The sequence below is a fragment of the Pezoporus flaviventris genome, unplaced genomic scaffold (assembly GCF_033815535.1).
Source record: "Pezoporus flaviventris isolate CSIRO_AGI_PZ_B2104156 unplaced genomic scaffold, CSIRO_AGI_Pfla_v1 ptg000350l, whole genome shotgun sequence".
NCBI lineage: Eukaryota > Metazoa > Chordata > Aves > Psittaciformes > Psittacidae > Pezoporus > Pezoporus flaviventris.
The window spans coordinates 355,830-375,679 of record NW_026892897.1 but is presented as its reverse complement, the minus strand read 5'-3'; the positions used below and the strand labels follow the sequence as shown (position 1 = coordinate 375,679).

The 19,850-nt window shown below is 59.0% G+C and overlaps 2 protein-coding genes across 8 annotated transcripts in view; one reads left to right on the top strand and one right to left on the bottom strand.

The window, feature by feature from the left end:
- Positions 1-3,151: 3,151 nt before the first annotated feature.
- Positions 3,152-3,629, top strand: LOC133263546 (twist-related protein 2-like). Its single transcript, XM_061443347.1, has one exon. The coding sequence runs from the start codon at positions 3,152-3,154 to the stop codon at positions 3,626-3,628; it is 477 nt and encodes a 158-aa protein (XP_061299331.1). The 3' UTR covers position 3,629.
- An 8,539-nt stretch (positions 3,630-12,168) lies between these two features.
- The window catches only part of HDAC7 (histone deacetylase 7), a 77,622-nt gene continuing 69,940 nt past the window's right edge, over positions 12,169-19,850 (bottom strand). For 5 of the 7 annotated variants that reach the window (XM_061443351.1, XM_061443348.1, XM_061443352.1 and 2 more), the window contains 16 exons: positions 19,629-19,837; positions 18,453-18,656; positions 17,761-17,989; positions 17,172-17,305; positions 16,353-16,473; positions 16,163-16,212; positions 15,032-15,139; positions 14,804-14,859; positions 14,527-14,614; positions 14,129-14,248; positions 13,827-13,924; positions 13,618-13,736; positions 13,303-13,436; positions 13,131-13,215; positions 12,814-12,952; positions 12,169-12,317 (listed from right to left, as the gene is read on the bottom strand). In XM_061443351.1, coding sequence (XP_061299335.1) covers positions 12,272-12,317; positions 12,814-12,952; positions 13,131-13,215; positions 13,303-13,436; positions 13,618-13,736; positions 13,827-13,924; positions 14,129-14,248; positions 14,527-14,614; positions 14,804-14,859; positions 15,032-15,139; positions 16,163-16,212; positions 16,353-16,473; positions 17,172-17,305; positions 17,761-17,989; positions 18,453-18,656; positions 19,629-19,837 — 1,940 coding nt within the window. In that variant the 3' untranslated portion in view covers positions 12,169-12,271. The remainder of the gene's footprint in view (positions 12,318-12,813; positions 12,953-13,130; positions 13,216-13,302; positions 13,437-13,617; positions 13,737-13,826; positions 13,925-14,128; positions 14,249-14,526; positions 14,615-14,803; positions 14,860-15,031; positions 15,140-16,162; positions 16,213-16,352; positions 16,474-17,171; positions 17,306-17,760; positions 17,990-18,452; positions 18,657-19,628; positions 19,838-19,850) is intronic. The other 2 variants (XM_061443349.1, XM_061443353.1) reach the window with 1 other exon arrangement.

Sequence of the window (19,850 nt, the reverse complement as noted above, 5' to 3'; positions counted from 1 at the left end):
GCAAGGGTGGAGGAAGATGGGGATGGAGGCGGGCAGAAGGGCTGGGACACGGTGGGAATTCAGATCTTCCCTCTGGTTGCTCCTCAGGGAATCAAGGTTGCTTTTTTGCTTGCAATGTGCATGTTTAAGGTCTGAATCCTTCGCTCTGTCAAGACGAGGGCTATAAACCCCCAACCAGCTGCAAAAGCCACGTTATTGAAGCCACTTTGGGAACTCGTGACCTTTCCATGAAATCTCCGCATTTTATATTCTTCTCAAAAAAAAAAACCAAAAAAAAAACCAAATCCACTGAAAGAAACGGGAACATTTAAAGGAAAAAAAATATTTTTGCCATAAACCAGCCAAATCGAGGTGAAGAAAAAAAAAAAGCAGCCTTTTGGAGTGTTCAGCTGATCCTTCCTGCACATCAAAGCTCATTGTGTTTCTCCCTTTGCTCAAGGGTATCAGCACCAAGCCCCAGCTTCACTTCCTTGGGCCAAAGCCGCTCTCCAGTGCAATTCAATTGAGCTATTTCTAGAGAAAAAAAAATAAAAGGGGAAAAAAAAAAAAAGGAAAATGAGACCAAAAAAAAAGGGGTGAAAACTAAAGGAAAACAAGAAAAAAAGATTAATAAGAAAAGAAAGCCCAAGCGCGAGCCCTGGGCCTCAGCTGGTGTTCACTGGCAGCTCTCCAGCCCTTGGCAGCGCTGAGCGGGATCAGAGGGCCCTGGATGCAGCCAAAATCCTGCTCTCCCGGGGGGATTTTTCCCCCTGCCTTTGTTTCCTCCCGCTTTCCCAGCGCCTGGGATCCATTGTCTGCCCGCAGCAGCAACGTCTGATGCTCGGCAGCATCCTGAGGAATGGGTTGAGCCGATGCTCCGAAGTCACCGGGCTCCATCCCAATGGCTCCGGGTATCGACCTGTTGCTGGGCATCTGCTCTCAAACCATGGGGTCAGGGAATGGTTTGGGTTGGAAGGGGCCTTAAAGCTCATCCAGCTCCAACCCTGTGCCACTGGAGCAGCTTGCTCCAAGCCCCTTCCAGCCTGGCCTTGAGCGCTGCCAGCATCGCTGGGAAAGGGGCTGAAGTGTTGCCCTTTCACTTGGTCCCTTCCCAGCGTGAAGGATGCTCAAGAGAAGCCCATGGAGGGATGTGAAAACGTCTTCCTTGAAACACAGAGAAGCACCTTCGGGATCCGTGCATCCTAGTGGAGCAGCAACACCCGGAGGGGTGCAGTTAGGGAGGCAAAGGGGTTTGCTGTGAGCCCTGCTGGACCACGGGGTGTGTAGCAAGGTTAATGTGCATGGCAGGTCTACGGAGCATGGTTTTAAGGAGCACCTTGTAGCTGAGCTCGATTTGGGGCTTTTCCTACTGGAAAAACAACAGTTGGCCAAGCCCCTGGTTCTTATCCAGCCCCAGTGCTAAAGGGAGAGGACATCCTCCTCCTCCTCCTCCTTGCAGGCTATAGGAAAGGCTTTTGAGCAGAGAGCTGCCTGCAGTACAGCATCGGTTATTCAGGATGAAGGTAACACAAGAGGAGGATGCTCATTCACCGCGGGCAGCGAGACAATAGGGAGAGGTCGTTGCCTTTCCAAGGACTCTCTCCTGCAGCCTCTGGTCACGCTCAGCCTGAGCTGCTGCATCCACTTCATTCCTGCCTGGGGGTGGGCACAGGATCCCACTGCGGCTCGGTGCAGGCTCCTCGGTGGAGGAGAACGCTGTTGTATGTTACACGGCCCGATCAGTGCAGGATATTCGATGTAATGGCCATAAAAAGGAGCTAAATCCCCTCTATTTCTATAGGCAGGAGGTGTCAACGCAACAGCTGCTGGGTTTGGGGTGATTTGAATGATTTTGATGAATCCCTGCCACTGTTTGAAACCATCTTGTTCCCATAACGTCCCTTTGGGCTCTCATGAGACAGAGCAAGGGCGATGGAGCCCAATATCCCCTTGGAGCATCTTGCCAGGACTTCAATGTCCTCCCAAAGAGACTCAGGGTGAGAGTTTCTGATGAGCCTGGTGAGCGGAGACAGCTTGGATTAGGTCAAGGAGAAGAAACACCTTGGAGAGGGAGATGGGAAGGTTCTAGGGGTTCCCAAAGGCATAGGAGCATTTTGGGCATGGGAGGATGATGGGCACCAATGGGCTCCAGTTCTGTGCGCTGATTCTACTGGTAGAATTCTATTGTAGACTGCTAGAAACGGAGGCAGAGGAAGAGGGATGGATGGATGGATGGATGGATGGATGGATGGATGGATGGATGGATGATGGATGGATGATGGATGGATGGATGGATGGATGGATGGATGGATGGATGATGGATGGATGATGGATGGATGGATGGATGGATGGATGGATGGATGATGGATGGATGATGGATGGATGGATGGATGGATGGATGGATGGATGATGGATGAATGGATGGATGGATGGATGGATGGATGGATGGATGGATGGATGGATGATGGGTGAATGGATGGATGAATGGGTGGGTGGATGGGCAGATGGATGGATGGATGATGGATGAAAGGACGGATGAATGGATGCAAACTCAAGTTCATTTTGAATGCTACCATTTCTCAAGAGCAGAATGGATTCCTGTCACTGTTGCTTCTTCCTTTGGATTCATAGAAAATCCATACCCATGGCTTCCCATCTCCACTTGGACCTCTCATAGAGAAAAGTCTTCTATTGACAAGCGAACAATCTCTGGCTGGCTTTTGCAGGGTCAACTGGGCTTAGAAATGGAAAGCCTGGACCTCAAAGACATCTCCCTTGATGTCCGTGACTGGTGCTCGCATCGGCAGAGGCGATGTCCCCTGCCATCCGGGCAGCAGGCAGGAGCATCTGTGCCGCAGGGCCTGGGGGTGTCGGTGGAGGAGGGAAGGAGGAAATCTGGAACCCATAAGCTCCACTGCTGTTTGCATTACCTTGCACGGCTGCATTGGTCTGTGCCTGGTCCGCCCACTGTCCTCCTCACCCTATCAGCAAGAGCCGTTCCCCAAAGTTATCCGAACGCCTTCCTCCCCGTAGCCCAAAGGAAAAACCAACCGAGCTCCTTGGAGGGCTCCGCAAGGCTTGGATGCTCCAAGCTGCACCTCTTGACTTCTCCAGGCCACCATTCCCATGTCCTGCACCCATCGCATCCCCTGAAGAGCCCGGAGCCGAGAGCATGAAGGAGGAGAACTTGTGCCCGGATTCACCCGAGGGCAGCGTGGACGAGGAGGAAGAGGAAGGCGAGCGCCAGCCTAAGAAATGCCCCCGCAAGCGGTGCCAGGGGGGCGAGGAGCGGGGGGTCCCCTCGCCGCAGGGCAAGCGGAGCAAGCGCAGCCCCGCGCCGCAGCCCGTGGAGGACGCGCACACGCAGCGCGTCATCGCCAACGTGCGCGAGCGCCAGCGCACCCAGTCCCTCAACGACGCCTTCGCCGAGCTGCGCAAGATCATCCCCACGCTGCCCTCCGACAAGCTCAGCAAGATCCAGACCCTCAAGCTGGCCGCCCGCTACATCGACTTCTTGTACCAGGTCCTGCAGAGCGATGAGCTGGACCACAAGGTCGCCAGCTGCAACTACCTGGCCCACGAGAGGCTCAGCTACGCCTTCTCCGTCTGGAGGATGGAAGGGGCTTGGTCCATGTCGGCGTCCCACTGAGCCCGGGGTAGGTATCGCCTCCTCCGCGCTGGCGCATCCCTGCATCCTTCGGGTTGTCTCCCTGGGGAGTGTGTGGGGGGGGAAGCTCGCAGCCCCTTCCTCGTCTCCACGTGCAAGTGATTGGCTTTAACAAAGCCCAGATGCCACCAAGGGAGGTGGCGATTCCCAACCTCGCCGGGGCTTGGAGGGCGTTGGAGGGGGCCAAGCGGTGCCTGAGCCCATTGAGAAGGGTCTGGGCTGGGGCAGGTTGGTGGAAGCTTTAAAAGCAGGTCTCATTTATTCCCCTACGTTAACGCCTGTGAATCAGCAGGCACCCTCCTGAAGGCCTTTGGGTCACAGCAGCGGCACCCCAAAGCCATCCTTCACCCAGCAGCCATTGGGTGGCCCTGGCGGCTCCAGACTTCCAGGCTATCTCCTGTCCTTGTCCTAAAGTGCTGCAGGTAGGATGGGATCCGTAATCCCTTTGGATCTGGAGGTATCCTACCCTGCAGGGAATGGAACATTGAGGGAGGGTTCTGTCTGAGGTGCCCAGCAGCATCTGAGCATCCTCTTTATGGCAAAGCTGCTGAGAGGAGAGGGGAATGATTCCATTGGCAGTGCTTTAGGTCTGCTTGGGCTGGGAGAAAGAGGGACCAGGGGAGAAGGGTCGGATGCGTGCCCATGTTTCCTGGAGCTCAAAGCTCTATAGGACATTCCCAAGATGCAGACTTCAGGAGCCCAGCCCAGCTCAGTGCTGGGCCCTAACCAGGATCAGGGCTTCTGGCTTTGCTTGGGCACTGGTTCATTAACCCCTGCCTTGTGTCACCCCAGGGCTAAGGGGCCACCGGCTTCTCTTGGGAAGCCAAATGCAAGAGGATTCCTGCTGCTTCGTGCACCCATCACTACAGAACGCCCATGAGAGGCCCTTTTCTTGCTCTTTTCTGCCAGGGCCATTGCTCCTCGAGCTGCAGTCCCAACTCCATGCAGGGACCCTCGTGCCGGATGCAGGCAGAGGCATCCCATTTATAACACAAGAGAGCCCAGCCCCTGTGCTGGGTGGATCCAAGACCCTACTTTAAGCAGGACAGGGACTGGTGCGATGCTGCAGCCCCATGGGAGCCCAGCAGCACCAGCAGCCGTGCCGAGCTCCCAGTGCCTTTAAGGTCCAAGTGGGAGAAGCCACAATGCAAAGGGGATCTGCTCAGTCGCCTATTGAAAGGGGCTGGGAAAGGGAGGAGAGTGGCTGCTGTGACACCAAATCCATCATAGAAACCCCTGCAATGCGGCCCAAGTGATGAGCAAGAAATGGGGGGATATCTGCCACCACCAGTGACCCCCAGGAGCACCAGTAGCCCTCCTACCACTGGGCTTGGCCACTGAGTTGAGGCCACCGGGTAAAGATGCTGCCCAGCTCCCAGGGGATTTGCCCTTAAGGATGTGCCACGTTTAAACTCAGATCCCCGCAAGCCTCGCTGAGATCAAGTCCAGCCAACAGGGAAACCATCACTTGTCTAAAGCCATGTGCTTAGGGCAGATCTGGCCATGTAGGAATGAAAGAGAGGCCTTGCTAGACACAGGATCACCTTCCCCTTTGGGACAGCGAGGACCAAAGCGTGTGCTTGCTCATTCCCACTTTAAGCTGCCCAGGACAGCGGGGATGCTGAGCCCCAGGAGCAGAGCGAGCCTGCATCCCCCCTTTATCCTCACATCCTTTGCGTTCGTGGCTCTTTGGGGGGTTTGGGATGCTCCGTGCATGCTCCCCATCACCTCCAGACACACGTTCCTGCTCCCCGTTGCGTTTATGGGCTCGCATTTGGCTCTGCACCCATCGTTGATGGCGAGACCTGTGTGTTTGAGCTGAGTGCTTGGCAGGAATCGTGCTCCCGTGGTAAACGAGGGGATTAAAGACCCTTCGTGATCATAAAGACCTCGATGCTAAATGAAACAGCCTCCCTGGTAAAACCCCTCCTGCCCTCTTGCTCATCATTCCTGGTTAACACTCATCCCAAGCGGCTCCGGTGCTCGCCCGGCGGCAGAGCATCCTTTAGCTGGATAGATAACAACCCGCTTCGTGCCGCAGGGCTTGGGTACCACCTGCAAACCCCGCTTGTAAAGGCAGAAAGCTTTGCTCAGCAAAGAGCAAAAGGAGGGAAGAGCCACAGGGGAAGCGATGCTGGAGCTGGAGAGTGAATTAACCCAGCGCTTGCAATGGGGCTGTAACTCCTAATGCAAAGCAGCCAACGGTGTCCTGGTCTCCACTGGGATTGAGCCTATTAAACATCAAAGGGTGCGGGAATAGCGGGATGTGGATGTGCCCTTGTTAAACAGGAGACATCGGCCGGGGAAAGCAGCACTGAGCCCTCAGGCAATGGAAAGCAGTGTTTGAAGTCATCGTGTCCCCCCCCCACCCCGAGCGCTGGGGTTGAGCGCATTCAAATGGTTCCTTTTGCTGCTGAAGAGATGAGGCTGGAAACTGGGGTCGGGGGGGGGGGGGGGGGGTGGACTGGAAGGGGCGATATTCCTTGTCCTTCATTTGTCCCCCTGGATTTATCACCCTGGTCGTGCTGCCCTCGCTTCACTGTACCCGGAGAGACCTTGGATACATCTTCCCTTCGGGGCCTGCTGCTCTTGCTCGCAGCCTTGGTTTGCCTGTGTCTGTAAGCACGTCTCGTTGCACCGCGCTGGAGCACGAGGGGATTGAAGGTGCTGGGGCAGAGCCCCCTCCCCACATCAGATCTGCCCTCACAATGCTCCTCCAGATCCCTCTGCAGGGAAGCACGGTCCCATGGGATGCGCTTCCTTCCCACCCCGCACCTTTCACAGCATCACGAAGCGGCTCCGTTCGCTCCCTACTGGTTGAACTGGTCAAGGTGGTGCCAGACCCCTGTGCTGGGGCAAACCAGGCCCCCAGGCTCCCTTAGCTGGCTCCAATGGGTGGGGAGTTGTGCTCCAGCTTTCCCTTTTGGTTTGGGTTCCCGGAAGAGATGATGTCCAAATCCCGGGAATTCTTGGTTTCCATTCGGGTCGAGGCCTCTGCTCCCATCCGCATGCTCTGGCAGGGTGCTGCTGGGATTTGCTCTGGCATTGAGCAGGTTCAGAGGCCCCATGGTGCCTCCAAAGGCTGTTGTCTCCTTCTACAATCACATGGAGGATGAGCAGGTAGAGGAGATGCTTGGTGCCTTGAAGGCTCCAACTCTGTGCCCATAGGAGCAGCCCTAGGTGAGGGATGCAGGATACGGGTAAGGATGCAGGACCAGATGGGGCTGGGGATGCTCATGCCGACCCCAGCAGCTCACACCGTGCTGGTGCTCCCATGGGACACCCCAACTGCTGTGTAAGGACACGGGGTGGCATCCCCGTGCTGTGCCAAGCTTCCCAGAGCAGGGAATCTATCCCACAGGGATCCATCCATCGCGCTCGGAGTCCCTTGGCACAGGGGCACTGCAAAGGGGCCGCCATGCATTTCACCAGCAGAAAACCCCTTTTCCCCATCAAAAACTTCCACCTTTCGGTTAAAAGAAGGGAAAACTCAGCCTGCACGGAGGGGACCGGGCTCGTCCCCATCAAACTGAGATGCAATTCCAGAGCCAGCTCCCGAGGGCATCAACCCATCCGCTGGTTTATGATCCCGGCTCGCTCCGTCTCAGCCCAGGGAATGCCTTTGGAACGAGCCCGTATTTCACTGCCGGGTGGCAGGGGAATGCATCTGGGAGCTGAGGGGGAACGAAGGAGATGCCTTCAGATGGGGTTTGCGTGTAATTGCCTTTGATGGGGGATGCACCTGAGCTGAGCTGAGCTGCGGATGCTGCTGCAGGAGGGAGGGAATGGTGGCGTTGAGGACGGTTGCAGCTCCCCAGCTCCACGGTCAGGTCCATCCATCCCCAAGACCTGCACGCTCAGAGCAGGGCTGGTTCCCTCTGGAGACAGGGCTATTCCATGAGGATTATTCAGTTTCCTATGGGGTCGGGATGCTCGTGCCGATGCTTCCCATGACCCAGAGCATCCCTTTGCCGTGCCGGTTGGACACCAGCCTTTTTGCTTGCCTGATGCCCCATTGGATGCGCACGGGGCCCACGGCAGGCCTTTGGGACCCCCATCCCAAAGGATCAGCGTTGGGCCACGTCAGGCTGTGGGGTTGCTTTGTCTCTCCTGCAGACAGGGTGGGCAGGGGTTGCATTACCTCAGTCAGTGCCCAGCACTGGAAGCTTTGATTTATTCCTCTCCAGGCTCCTCTATGGAGCATCCAAGGTCTTGGCTGCTGCACAAGGAAAAGCAGGAGGCAAAGCTTGGGGGGGGGGGGGGGGTGTGATGGGGAGGAAACCCAGAGCCACCAACAGGGCTCCTGTCCCTGCTCCGCAGCCCCTGGCTCCAGGCTGGCAGCGGCTCCATAGGGAACAGCTCATTCCGGGATAACTCCCGTTCTCCCTATGGAGCAGCTCACAGAGAAGCAGAGATTTGAGGAGCTCAGGTGCTGGGACCTTTCCCAGCGTGTCCCATGCAAATCCCTGTGGCTCAGGGGAAGTCTGCGGATGCAAAGCACGAGGGCTCAGGAGCCCAGCGCTGCCCTTCCGCACATTCCCAGGCGAGCTCCGGGTTATTCCCGCTTTCGGGAAGCCTGTGCTGGCCGTGCCGAGCCGAAGCCGGGGCTGAGCCTGCTTGTCTCCCTTTAGGTCTCACACCTCGATGGGAAGAGCAGCCCCAGCCACCCAGCAGCCCCACACGGACCACAGCATCCTGCGGCGAGCAGGAGAATGGGAGCCTCACATCCCAGCCCGCCAACCCCTTCCAAACCTCAGGGCTGGGAAAGAGGGACCCGATCCCGGAGCCAGGCTCTGGAATGAGCCGTTTGGATGCTGAGCATGAAACTCTTCAGGGGGCGAGTTATCCCTGCCTCGCAGGTAAGAACTGAGTTCTCTCCTCCTGCTTCCCAAGAAGCCGATGCTCCCGGATCAACAGGCTCCATCCTCCCCATATCCCCCTGCAGCTGCCTCCTGCCAGGACCAGGCAGGACAACTCCTCTCAGGATGATGATGATGATGATGATGATGGTGATGATGATGATGATGGTGATGGGAAGGGGTTGGACCCTCCCTCGCCAGCCTGGTCCTCACTGCTCCATAGAGCCCCTCACATGGATGTGAGATGCCGCATCCAAGGCTTTGGCCGAGGCTGGAGCGCGGCTCCATGGGTGATGTCCACGTTGATCCTCCTCCGAAGGCCTCCACCATAAGGACCCCAGGGTTTGTGGGGCTGCCTGGCATGGAGGGGCTTTGAGGGGGTCTGCTGAACCCCCTCTATGAACCCCAGGGCTCCCGACGCCCTCCGCTTACCCAGAGACCATGGACGGGTCTCAGCATCATCCTGGGGGGTGATGGAGGGGCTTTGGGGCTTCCCGACAATCCCAATAATGAAAACCCAGGGGGAATTTTCCCGGGTTCATCCCTAAGGAACTGGTGCCCATCCCTGCGCCCCCCATCAGCGGCTGCTCGGCCCCTTTTATATCCATTGGGCAAAAGAGGATCCGGGCTTTTTGCTTCTTATAGCAGAGAAAGGGGGAAATAAAGTGGAACCTGGAGGGATCCGCATGGGAGAAGCGTTGGGAGCGACTCCAGAGCAGCTTCAGTTACTGCTCAGGCTTTATTACACACCAGAGAATCCACCAGGAAGCGACAGCCAGGCTCAGGCTGCCTTTCCCTCTGCAATTCCCTGTTGCTGGCTGAGCAATGGGAGCGGATTCCCGGCTCCGGGAGCTTCCCAAGGAGCTGAATGTGCTCAGGGAAGGGAAAGTCCCATTGCAAAGGGCTTTGGGGTGGCTCCGGCCATGTGTTGGATATGGGAAAGGGGAAACTACCTTTAGACATGGACATTTGCTTCCCCCCCATCCCCATCAAACGGGCTTTAAAAGCCAAGGGGAAACACCTCTGGAAGTGGAAGCTTTGGCTTCCGACCTGACTTTGTAATAAAAGGCTAAAATCTCCCTTTTTTCCTGCTATTTTAAGGACCACTGTGTTGAGTCCTGGGGTTTTTCCTTAAATTTGCCTTATTCCCAAGTGGGGAAAACATCAGCCCTGAGGTCTTGGCTGCTCTTCTCTATTCACACTCATGATGCTGTTATAGGGGGGGAAAGGTGTTCAGGGCAAGGAGCTGGAGATGCTCTGGCTCTTAATATCTTCATTTGTCGTGGGGACAAAGCCCCAGGCACCCCCATTCCCAAGGGATGGGCACCCCAGTGCGACGTCGGGTGTCCCACAGCATCCTTAGGGGCACGAGGCCAACAAAGCCTCCATCAGCTTGGGAATGAGGGTGACTGGGGGAAGCTGGTACCCATTTTGGAGGTCCCACATGCTCCATTTACAGTGGGGTGGAGGATGCTCATCTGGGGTGCAGGGGGAAGGCCACAGGGATGCTGCAGAGGATTGTTCCTTGCTGGAGCTGGAGGAGATCCCACCATTGGCTTCATGGTGGGACTCTTCTGCTTGCTGGGAACCCGGTGAGGTCCTAAGCAAGCAGTGGGAGCATCCCCCCCAGCAGCCCCATGGCAGGACCTCCACCTATGCGACCCAGCAGCCTCCCTTGCTCAGTGGATACCCCCCTAGGGGATGTTTAGGGGACATCTGGGGACAAGAAGGTGCCACCCTATGGGGAGGTGGGACCCTTCCAAGCAAGCACATACTCCCATGAACACCCCCCCCATGCCACCACTGCATTGCTTGGTGGGGTTCAAACCCCAAGAGACCAGTTGGGAGATGGGGCTGGTCACGTCGCTCCTGCTGGGATCCACTGGGAATGAGGTTGGGACCAAGCAGGGAAGGGAAACTGAGGCAGATGGCACCAGAGGAACCGCATCATGGGGACCATGGGGGGGGGACCAAGAGGATGGAGCAGAGGGAAGGGGCCGCTGGCGACACAAGAAACACCCAAGTGCCCCAAGGCAGGTCCTTCCCATCAGCCCACCTTGGGCAGGAGAGCCCAGGCTGGAGGGGCAGCACCTACAGCTGAGGAGACACAGAGAGGTTTTGGGGTGCTTTTAACCCCATGGGCTGAGAGCCTCCCTCCGGCCCAGCAAGCGGGTGCCAGGACCAGGAGCAGGATGAGGCTGGAGGCTGCCATGAGGAGGGTACCGGCAGCACCATGGTGATGCCACGATGACTGCTCTGGGTGCCAGCCAGGCCTGAAGGGATTCATTCCCCCCCTGTCCCCCCCAGCCCAGCCCCTGCTCTGGTTCATTCTCCCAAGGTCCTTTTGTTCCTTCTTTCTTTCTCCTCCCTTGTTCCTTACAGCAATCAGCCTGCAACCTCTGCAGCTCTCAGTGGCCCATCCATCCCCTCCCCAAGCCCCACTGCACCCAGCACCCTAAGCAGGGACCTGTCCTTATGGGACAACCCATGGGACACAGGGAAAGACACAGGGAAGGCTCCTGGCGTGAGGAGCCACACGATGATGCCCTGGTCCAGGAGGAGATGGGAAGAAGGCAAATGGAGGTGGACACCTTATTGGGGGGGGGGGGGGGGTTACCCTGCCTCTGTCACCCCAAGGTGACTGCCCCATCCCTGGCCAGGTTGGACAGGGCTTGGAGCAAGCTGCTCTAGTGAAAGGGGTCCTTGCCCATGGCAGGGGGTTGGAACTGGATGAGCTTTAAGGTCCCTTCAACCCATCCCATTCCATGATTCCATGGTAACAGGACTCGAGCTGGAGAAGAGGAGCCCAGGGTGGGCTCAGGGGGTGACGGGACTGGGCCACCCCTGCTTTAGGGACCACAGAGGGATCACTCTACATCGCCACCGATGCTCTCAGGTCAGCAGGATGCTGAGAAGGGCTCGAGCCACCTCGGGAACATCCACACAAAGAGGTGGCTGCTCCTGGAATCCCCATGGAAAGACGAGCAGGGAAGGTTCACATTAGCACACGTCAATTGTATATAGTGCAAATCAGAGCCCCAGCACCAGAGGGGTCCCGCTCTGGTTAGTGGTTAGGAGGAGCCAGAGGTGCAATCCTGGGCACTGCAGACACTCCAGCCCTTGCTCTTCCCCAGCCCCAGGGCCTGGGCGCATCGTCCACAGCTTTCCAACCCCTCCTTGCGCCCGTGCCCCACGTCAGCATCCACCTTGTGCCCGCCAGGGGAAGGGCAGCCAGGAAACCTTCATGAGAAGCCACAGAGCCTGTCCCTCCCGAGCTAAACAGGGCTGCTTCTCAAAGGCATCACCACCAGGCCACAGAGGAGCTCCGGGTGCAGTCCCACAGGTGGCTCTGACCACCCGCAGCACGGCCGCAGCATCCATCCCAGCACCCACCCCCTGGCCCAAAGGAGGGGGGGAAGATCCCAGGGGAAGGCCAGAGGGATGGAGGGGGGGTCAGGTCCCAAGGGCTGGGGGCTGTTTGCAGGTCTATGTCTGCAAGGCCGCGCCGGGCACAGGGAGCCGGGGGTTCTCCAGCGGTCCCGAGCACGAGGACGTCTTCCAGGTGGCTGCAGGAGCATCCTCGATGGGGCTCTGCAGCCAAAGGTCCAGGCCATTGGGGGCCAGGACTCAGGGGGGGGGGGATGGGGGGGGGGGGGCGAGGAGGAGGATGTGGAGGCTGGGAAGCCAGGAGTGAAGGGCGAGCGCTTGGGCTCAGGAGAGTCCAGCCACGTCCTGGAAGCAGGGGAGCAGAGAACGTCACCGCTCATCACTGGTTCATGGGCTCTTCCTCCTCCATGGGCTCGTCCTGGGGCCTGGAATAGGACAGGGGAGATGAGGAGGAGCCTTGTGTGACACAACAGCATCCAGGGGCCGGCTTCTGGAGGTGGCCAACAAGCCTCACTGGTCCATCCATTGAGACCCACAGAGAGGGTCCTGAAAGGAGGTGATGTTCCCCCCCCCCCCCTCCATCCTTCAAGGAGGATTTGGTCTCATTTGCACCTTGTCTGGGGAGACCCCAACGCTGAATGTCCCAGAAGCCAACCCAGGTCCTGCAGGACCTCAACCCCCCACTGATGCTGAACGTTGGGGTCCTGTCTGCTGGCACGGGAGGGCTGCAGGACCAGAGCTCTTGGTGGGGAGGGCAGTTATAATGTCTATGTCCCACAGCCTGCTTAAAGCCAGCGCTGTCCTGACCTCCCAGAAGCTCACGGGGCTGCAGGACAGGGCCCTTCTCTGCTGCCCCCGCTGCGGGAGCACAGCTCGCACCCAGGGCCACCCGCATCTCCCAGGGTCGGTTGAGAGCATCACCTCTTCTCCACCATCACGGCCACCGAGAGGGAAGCCAAGGCTGTGACTGTCTCCACCTCTTCTGCCTCGTGGTGCTGCGCCTCCAGGAAGGAGCAGCCCAGCTTGGAGGCAAAGCGCTGCAGAGCCACCCAGTATTTACCTGCAGGACAAGAGACATCAGGGTTAAGGGGGGGGGCTCAGGGCTTCCCAAAGGGCATCACCCTCCCCTGAGGATGGAGGGCTCCACCGGGGTCTTTTATGCCACGTGTCCCCTTGGAGAAGGGGAGGAAACGGCAACTCCTGGCCCTTGCTCAGAGCCCCAGCCCTGGGACACTCACTCTGGACCTGCAGCACCGCTTCCAAGGAGCGCACAGCGTTGGCGTTGGGTTTCTGCCTCATGCTTTCTTCTGGGAGAGGGTCGAGCTGCCCAAGGAAGACACGAGAGGGTCAGCAGGAAGACACCGTGCCCAGGCCCGGGCTCAGGGAACCAGGACAGCCCGCAGCCCCCACCTCGTTGCCCAGCAAGGCTGACACACAGGCCTCGGATGCATCGCAGATGGCTGTGAGGTCATGGCCACCTTCTAGAGCGAGGACGATGGCTCCGCCAGCCAGGCTCATCAGCTGCTTTGTCATGTAGCCAAAACCTGGAGGAGAAAGCCCAACAAGGAGGCTTTTAGCCCCAAAATGCTGGTGCCTTGCCCCTTGATGCTGATACAACCCCAAAGCTCTTCCCCAGCACCCCCCCCCCTTCTGCTGCGGTCCCAGCCTGGGTGGGCAGTGGGAACATCCTGCCCTGAGGCTCTGGTGCTGCTTCCACCTCCTTACATTTAGCAGAGACTTTGTAGCCACCCAGGGGGGGTGGGTGGCCATCGGCTGCGTCGAAGCCAGCAGAGACCAGCACCACATCGGGTGAGAACTCGTGTGCAATCGGCATCACCACGGTCCTGTGGGTAAAGGCAAGCACAGGGGGGTGAAGCGCTGGCTCAGCCTGACACGGGGCGGGAGAGGAGATGAGCAGAGACACAAGGAACTACCTGAAAGCAGCCAGATACTCAGGGTCACCCATAGGGGGGTCGAGCCCCCCAGTCCAGGCTACGTTGACATTAAATCCCTCACCAGGGCCAGCACCAACCTGGGAGAGAGCAAGGACAGCAGTGAAGCTCTGGATGAGGCCTGCAGGGATGCTGGGTGATGCAGGGATGCTGGGGCAGCCAACTGGGTGAACCAGGCAGGACGAGGCATCAATGGGAAAGGCAGTGCCACAGAACTGCCCTCTGCTCTGGCCCACCAGTGCCCTGCCCTCCTGGTTGCCACCTTGGCCACAGGTGCTCTGTACCTCATCAGCAGCCCCGCTACCGGGGAAGAAGTTGCCGTCATCGTGACGATGCAAAGAGATGTAGAGAACGTCGGGGTCCCTGTAGAAGATCTGCTGGGTCCCGTTGCCGTGGTGAACATCCTGGAGGGAGAAAAAGGTTGGCAGAAGCTCTTCTTTTCAGCCTTGAGGGTGGCCCAAGAGCTTAAGAGAGCTAAAAGCAACCGGATCTCTGGCTGGGACCCCCATCCCCAGGATCTGCTCCTGGTTCCCCATCCTATGGGTGGCTCTCAGTCACACTCCCGACAGGAGGAGGTTTTGATGCTCTCATTGTCCAGCTCCAAACCAGAGCTGGGAGGAGATGCAGGCACCTCTTCTTAGGGATGTCCCAGGGAGGAGCAGGGCCACGCAGGGCCACTCACCCAGTCCACAATGAGGATCTTGCTGAGCTTCCCTTTCTGCTGCAGCTGCCTCGCAGCAATGGCCACTGAGTTGAAGAAGCAGAATCCCCTGGGAAGAGGGAGTCGGAGCTGGTTAATGCCTCCTGAGCATCCTTCCCTCCTGCCCCCCCCCCCCCAAAGGATGGGCTCACTCCCCACTCTCCCTCTGGCCAGGAGATGGATGGGGCTCAGTCTGGAGTGACTTCGAGCCAAGGAGCTGGTTTGGGGGCTTCCCTGCAGCTTGGGAAGGGGCCCTTACATGGCAGTGGAAGGATCCGCGTGATGTCCTGGGGGCCTCACCACAGCAAAGCCATTCTGGGGACAAAACAAAGGCAAGGTGCTCAGAGCTGCTGCTCCCAGTGGCACACACACCCCCTCCAGGAGGCTGGTCCATCCAGGGATGGAGCCCACAGCAGCACAGGGCTATGAGCACCTGGCCAGGGGGTGATGGCACAGCCCTGGGACCTCCACGTGAAGCCAACCCTACCTTCAGCTCCCTGGTGGCCACCTTGAAGGCCAGCTCGGTGACACTGCCTGCAGCCCAGCGGGCAGCGTTGGAGGAATGCAGCTCGTTCCAGATGGTGTCACTGTCCACCTAGAAGCAAGAGCAGCAGTGAGACAGGGTGGAGGGGAGCTCAGCACAGGACCAAGGTCTCTGCCAGCTGCCCTGCCTGGGGCCAGGGGTTGAAGCTCTGTATAAGCTGGAGGGGATGGTGGAGCTGGACCACCTCACACGCCATGGGGCAAGCTCCAGGCTGGCAGCCCCAGCTCAGCTCCACACAGAGCATCTCCCCCTGCACCCGGGGGCTGGAGGAAGTGACTGAGAAAACGCTCTTTACCTTCTTTATCTTATTGTATTGTTTAAGCAAACATGTTGGTTTGATCAGCATCACGTCAAGGGCTGAGCCAGAGCCGGAAAACCCAATGTCTCTTCTGATCAACGCCATGTGTGCAACTCAAAGGCTCCCCAATGCCCATGGAGAGGGGCAGCTCCAGCCCCCCCCCCTGCCTTCGGGGCACAGAGGGGAGCAGGGAGGGGGAGGCAGAGCAGGGAAAGTAGATGCAAACGGGGCTGAGAAGAGCTGGTGCCCAGCAGCGGGGGCAAGGAGAGGAGGAGAACCAGAAGAGGCAGCAGGAAGGCATGGAGTGAGACCCTTCCTGAAAGAGAGAGAAGGACAGAGACAGAGAGAGGAAGAGAGGAGAACGCAGTGAATGGAGAGAAACCAGAACGGCAAGCTGTGAAAGGAGAGGCCACAGAGGTGTCTGGAGAGAAGTGGGGAGCTGCTGTCCCCCACGACACTGCTCCCCTTCCTCAATGGAGACCATGGCTTGTGGCTTCCCCCAGCCACTCCCACCAGCTCCATCCCTTCTGGCACCCTAGGCTCTCCGAAGCGGCTGTGATGGGCTGTGGCCTCCAGAGTAAGGAGCCATTAAAGGCTCCCCCGGCAGGGCTGGGATGCTTAGCACCATCCCAAGGACACAGGAGCACAGGTCCCACTTAAGGCTGCCCAAACCTCAGCAGCCCAAATGGCTTTGGGAGCTCCCCCTCCCCTCCAACCCTCCCTGGGGACAGCAGCGCCCCATCCCACCCCAGGCAGCTCGGAGACGGCGCACTTACCCCCACCCCTCCGCAGGGCAGCATGACAAACATCCGCTGGGACAGGATCCCTGCGGAGAGAGGGCACAGCGAGCACTGAGAGCTGGGAACGCCGCGGGACAGCCAGGTTGGAGCTGCCTGCCAGCAGGGTGAGGAGCAGCGGCCAGGGAAGCGGAGGGCAGGGGGCTGAGGGCTGGGGCTGGGCACTCACCGGCCAGCTTCCCGTTGTCCAGCTTGAGGCGGTTGAGGGGGTTGGTGCCGTAGAGGAAGACGTGGCGCTCGCTGTGGACGCACTGCAGCTCCTCCAGCGTGGCCTTGCGGCCCCGCAGGCACTGCGGCACACGGGGGGGCTGTGACCAGGCTGCTCCGAGGGGGAGATGCCGGCTCTCCCACCCGAGCTCCGAGGGACAGCCCAGGGTGAGGTTTCCCAACACGGTGGAACCCACGCTGATGCTCCAAAACCCCCTTTCCATAGGGATCAGCCCTCTCCCTACACCCAGCTTCCAGCAGAGCACAAGGCTGCTGCCAGCCAAAGAGTTCATCAGGGACTGGAGCGATGGGACAAGGGGTGATGGGGTCAGACTGAAACGGGGGAGATTTAGGTTGGAGATAAGGGAGAAGCTCTGCCCTGTGAGGGTGCTGAGGCGCTGGCACAGGGTGCCCAGAGAAGCTGTGGCTGCCCCATCCCTGGCAGTGTTCAAGGCCAGGTTGGACACGGGCTTGGAGCAAGCTGCTCCAGTGGAAGGGGTCCCTGCTCGTGGCAGGGGTTGGAACTGGATGATCTTCAGGTCCTTTCCAACCCAAACCACTCTATGGTTCTATGGTCACACCAACATGCTCCAATTTGGCACTGCCAGCGATGGGTGAGCCCAAGCCCTCTGGATAACGGTGGTCAACAAGCTGAGAAGATGTGGGAGAGCAAGGGATGGAGGTGGGAGCAGGATACCCCATCACCCCAATAACATGAGAGCTCACACCAGCACCCCCAGCCCGGATGGGCTCCAGCTCCCACCCTGCTGCTGGCGCTCACCTCGCACTGGCTGCGCAGGCCCCTCTCCTGCAGACGGGACCAGATGCTCTGGATCCTGCCCGCGTGCTCGGGGTGGTTGCTGTTGTCTCCACAGGAACACTGGTGTTTGAGCATCACCGAGTCATAAACCAGCCCTGCAAGGCACAAGGAGAGCTGCTGTCACCACACTGGACCGGCCTCGGTGGTGCAGACCCCAAAATCAGCTCCTTTTAGGGGCTGGATGAGACCCAAAACTGTTTGGTTTGACTGGAGCCTCCCTCAAACCATGGGAGCCTCTGTCCCAACATGCTTGAAGCAAATCCTGCTCGGGATGTGTAAGAGAGCTGACCCTTGCCAGGATCACTGGACCAGGACAGCAGTCAAGGGGCGAGATGGGCGAATCCTGCTTGGAAAAGCCACCTTAGATAAGGAGAAGGGGAGCTTTGTGGCTTCTCTGCTCTTTGTGCAGCCAGGCAGAGCACCGCAAGCATTTATGAGTGGGATTGAGCAGGACTGATGCTAAGCTGCCCCTGAGCATCCCCACCTCCCTCCCAGCTCCTCCCCAGCCACTGCTGCGGCGGTGAGAGCCCCACACAGGGGCTGCTGGTACCTGTTGTGAAGTGGGGCTTGGGTGGCTGCTCCTGCACGGGCAGGGACAGCGCCTTGGAGGCCGTGTCCTGGGCAGGAAGGGAGATGGTGGCGGTGGCAGGAGATGACTGGGCCCTGGAGAGGGGTCTGTGCCCCGTGTGGATGGTGGGGACCATGGGGGTGTCAGCCGAGGGCTGGCGCTTGAGGAGCTGCTGCTGCACACGCTGGTAGGAATCCCACAGATAGGCCTGCTGGAGAGAGGGGTCGGTGAGCATCCAGAGCAAGGCACAACCGGAGAGCAGCATCACTTGGCATGGAAAAGGGAGCCCTGCGCTGTGCACCCTCCCTGGGTCTGGATACAACCATGCTGGGGGGGGCTTGGAGAGGGGCTGCAGGAGCTGGGACACATCCTGCAGCATCTGGAGCTCCCGTGGCCAGGAGCTGGGACTGGGTGAGCTTTAAGCTCCCTTCCAACCCAATCCATTCTATGATCTGCTGCTCTCTGCTGGAGGGCTGCCCTGCTGCAAGGCAAAGCAATGGGATGATGCTCAGCCTTGCGGGGGGTGACTGCACCTCCCATCCCTGTCGTACCGGGGCTCAGGGAAGGTACAGCTGGGCTGCCCGTGGCCTTACTCACACAGCAGCCCTTTCTGGAGGTGGCTCTCAGGGTCTGAGCTGCCTGCAGCTCCCTCACCCCTGCCAGTCCTTGGGTACCTGCTGGAGGACGAGCTCCTCTTGAGGCTGCATCATCTTCTGTGTCCTCTCAGGCTCCTTCCCACTGCTCCCGGGCCGTGGTGGCTCCACACGTGTCCTTGCTGGGTCACTGCTCTCAGCCTCTGGCAGCGTCCCCTCGGCCTCCATGTCCTCCGAGGAGGGGATCTGCCGCAGCCGGGGCTTCTCGCTGGATTTAACCATGCGCTGCAGCACAGGGTCACAGTGAGCTCGGGGACGTGGCAGGGGACAGCCCAGGCCGGGAAGGTCATGGGGGGGGGGAAAGGATACAGGGGAGGAGCACGGTGAATGTGAGAAGCAAGGATGCTGAGCAGGTACCCTCAGCTTGCTGCCATGAGGCTGCGCAAGGCAGCATCTCGCATGCGAGATGCGTTTCAGAGCAGCCTGAGGAGAAGGACTTGGGGGTGATGGGTGAGGAGAAGCTCCCCATTGACTCAGCTGCAGCCCAGAACCCACCCCCCACCCCCCATGTGCTGGGCTGCACCCCCACAGCGTGAGCAGCAGCTCGGGGAGGGGATTCTCTCCCCACTTGCAGCACTGTGTGCAGGGCTGGTGTCCTCAATATAAGGACATGGAGCTGCTGGAGCGAGGCCAGAGGAGACCACGAGGATGCTCAGGGGCTGGAGCAGCTCCCCTATGGAGCCAGGCTGAGAACATTGGGGCTGGAGGAGAGAAGCTGCGTGGAGACCTTAGAGCAGCTTCCAGTGTCTGAAGGGGGCTACAAGGATGCTGGAGAGGGACCTGCATCAGGGACTGGAGCGATGGGACAAGGGGTGATGGGTTCAGACTGAAACAGGGGAGATTTAGGTTGGAGATAAGGCAGAAAAGCTCTTCCCTGTGAGGGTGCTGAGGCGCTGGCACAGGGTGCCCAGAGAAGCTGTGGCTGCCCCATCCCTGGCAGTGTTCAAGGCCAGGTTGGACACAGGGGCTTGGAGCAAGCTGCTCTAGTGGAAGGGGTCCCTGCCTGTGGCAGGGGTTGGAATTGGAGGAGCTTCAAGGTCTTTTCCAACCCAAACCATTCCATGGTTCTATGCTTGGCTAGGGCTTGGCCCTGGACATCTCCTGCTCACTGCCCAGCAGGTAGCGATGGTGTCCTGCACCCTTCTAGCATCAATCCCATTGCCTCCTACAAGCCCGAGCTGGCACTCCAGGACTCACCTTGCCCAGATGCGTCTGCTGCTTGAGCCTCTCCAGGAAGTGGGTGTGATGCTGCTGGTACACCAGCTGCTGCTGGATGGCCTTGGGGTTCTGGGGCAGGGGCTCCGAGCGGGTCCTGCCCAGTGGTTTATGGTGGCCTGGGAGCGACAGGCGCTCTGCAGAGATGAGCGAGGGGGTGAAGGAGAAGGGGACGGTCCCCAGGCCTGGCACTGGAGGGGAGAG

Excerpts from the sequence above, each read along its gene's own strand:
- LOC133263546 (XM_061443347.1), top strand. The coding sequence starts at position 3,152 with ATGAAGGAGGAGAACTTGTGCCCGGATTCACCCGAGGGCAGCGTGGAC.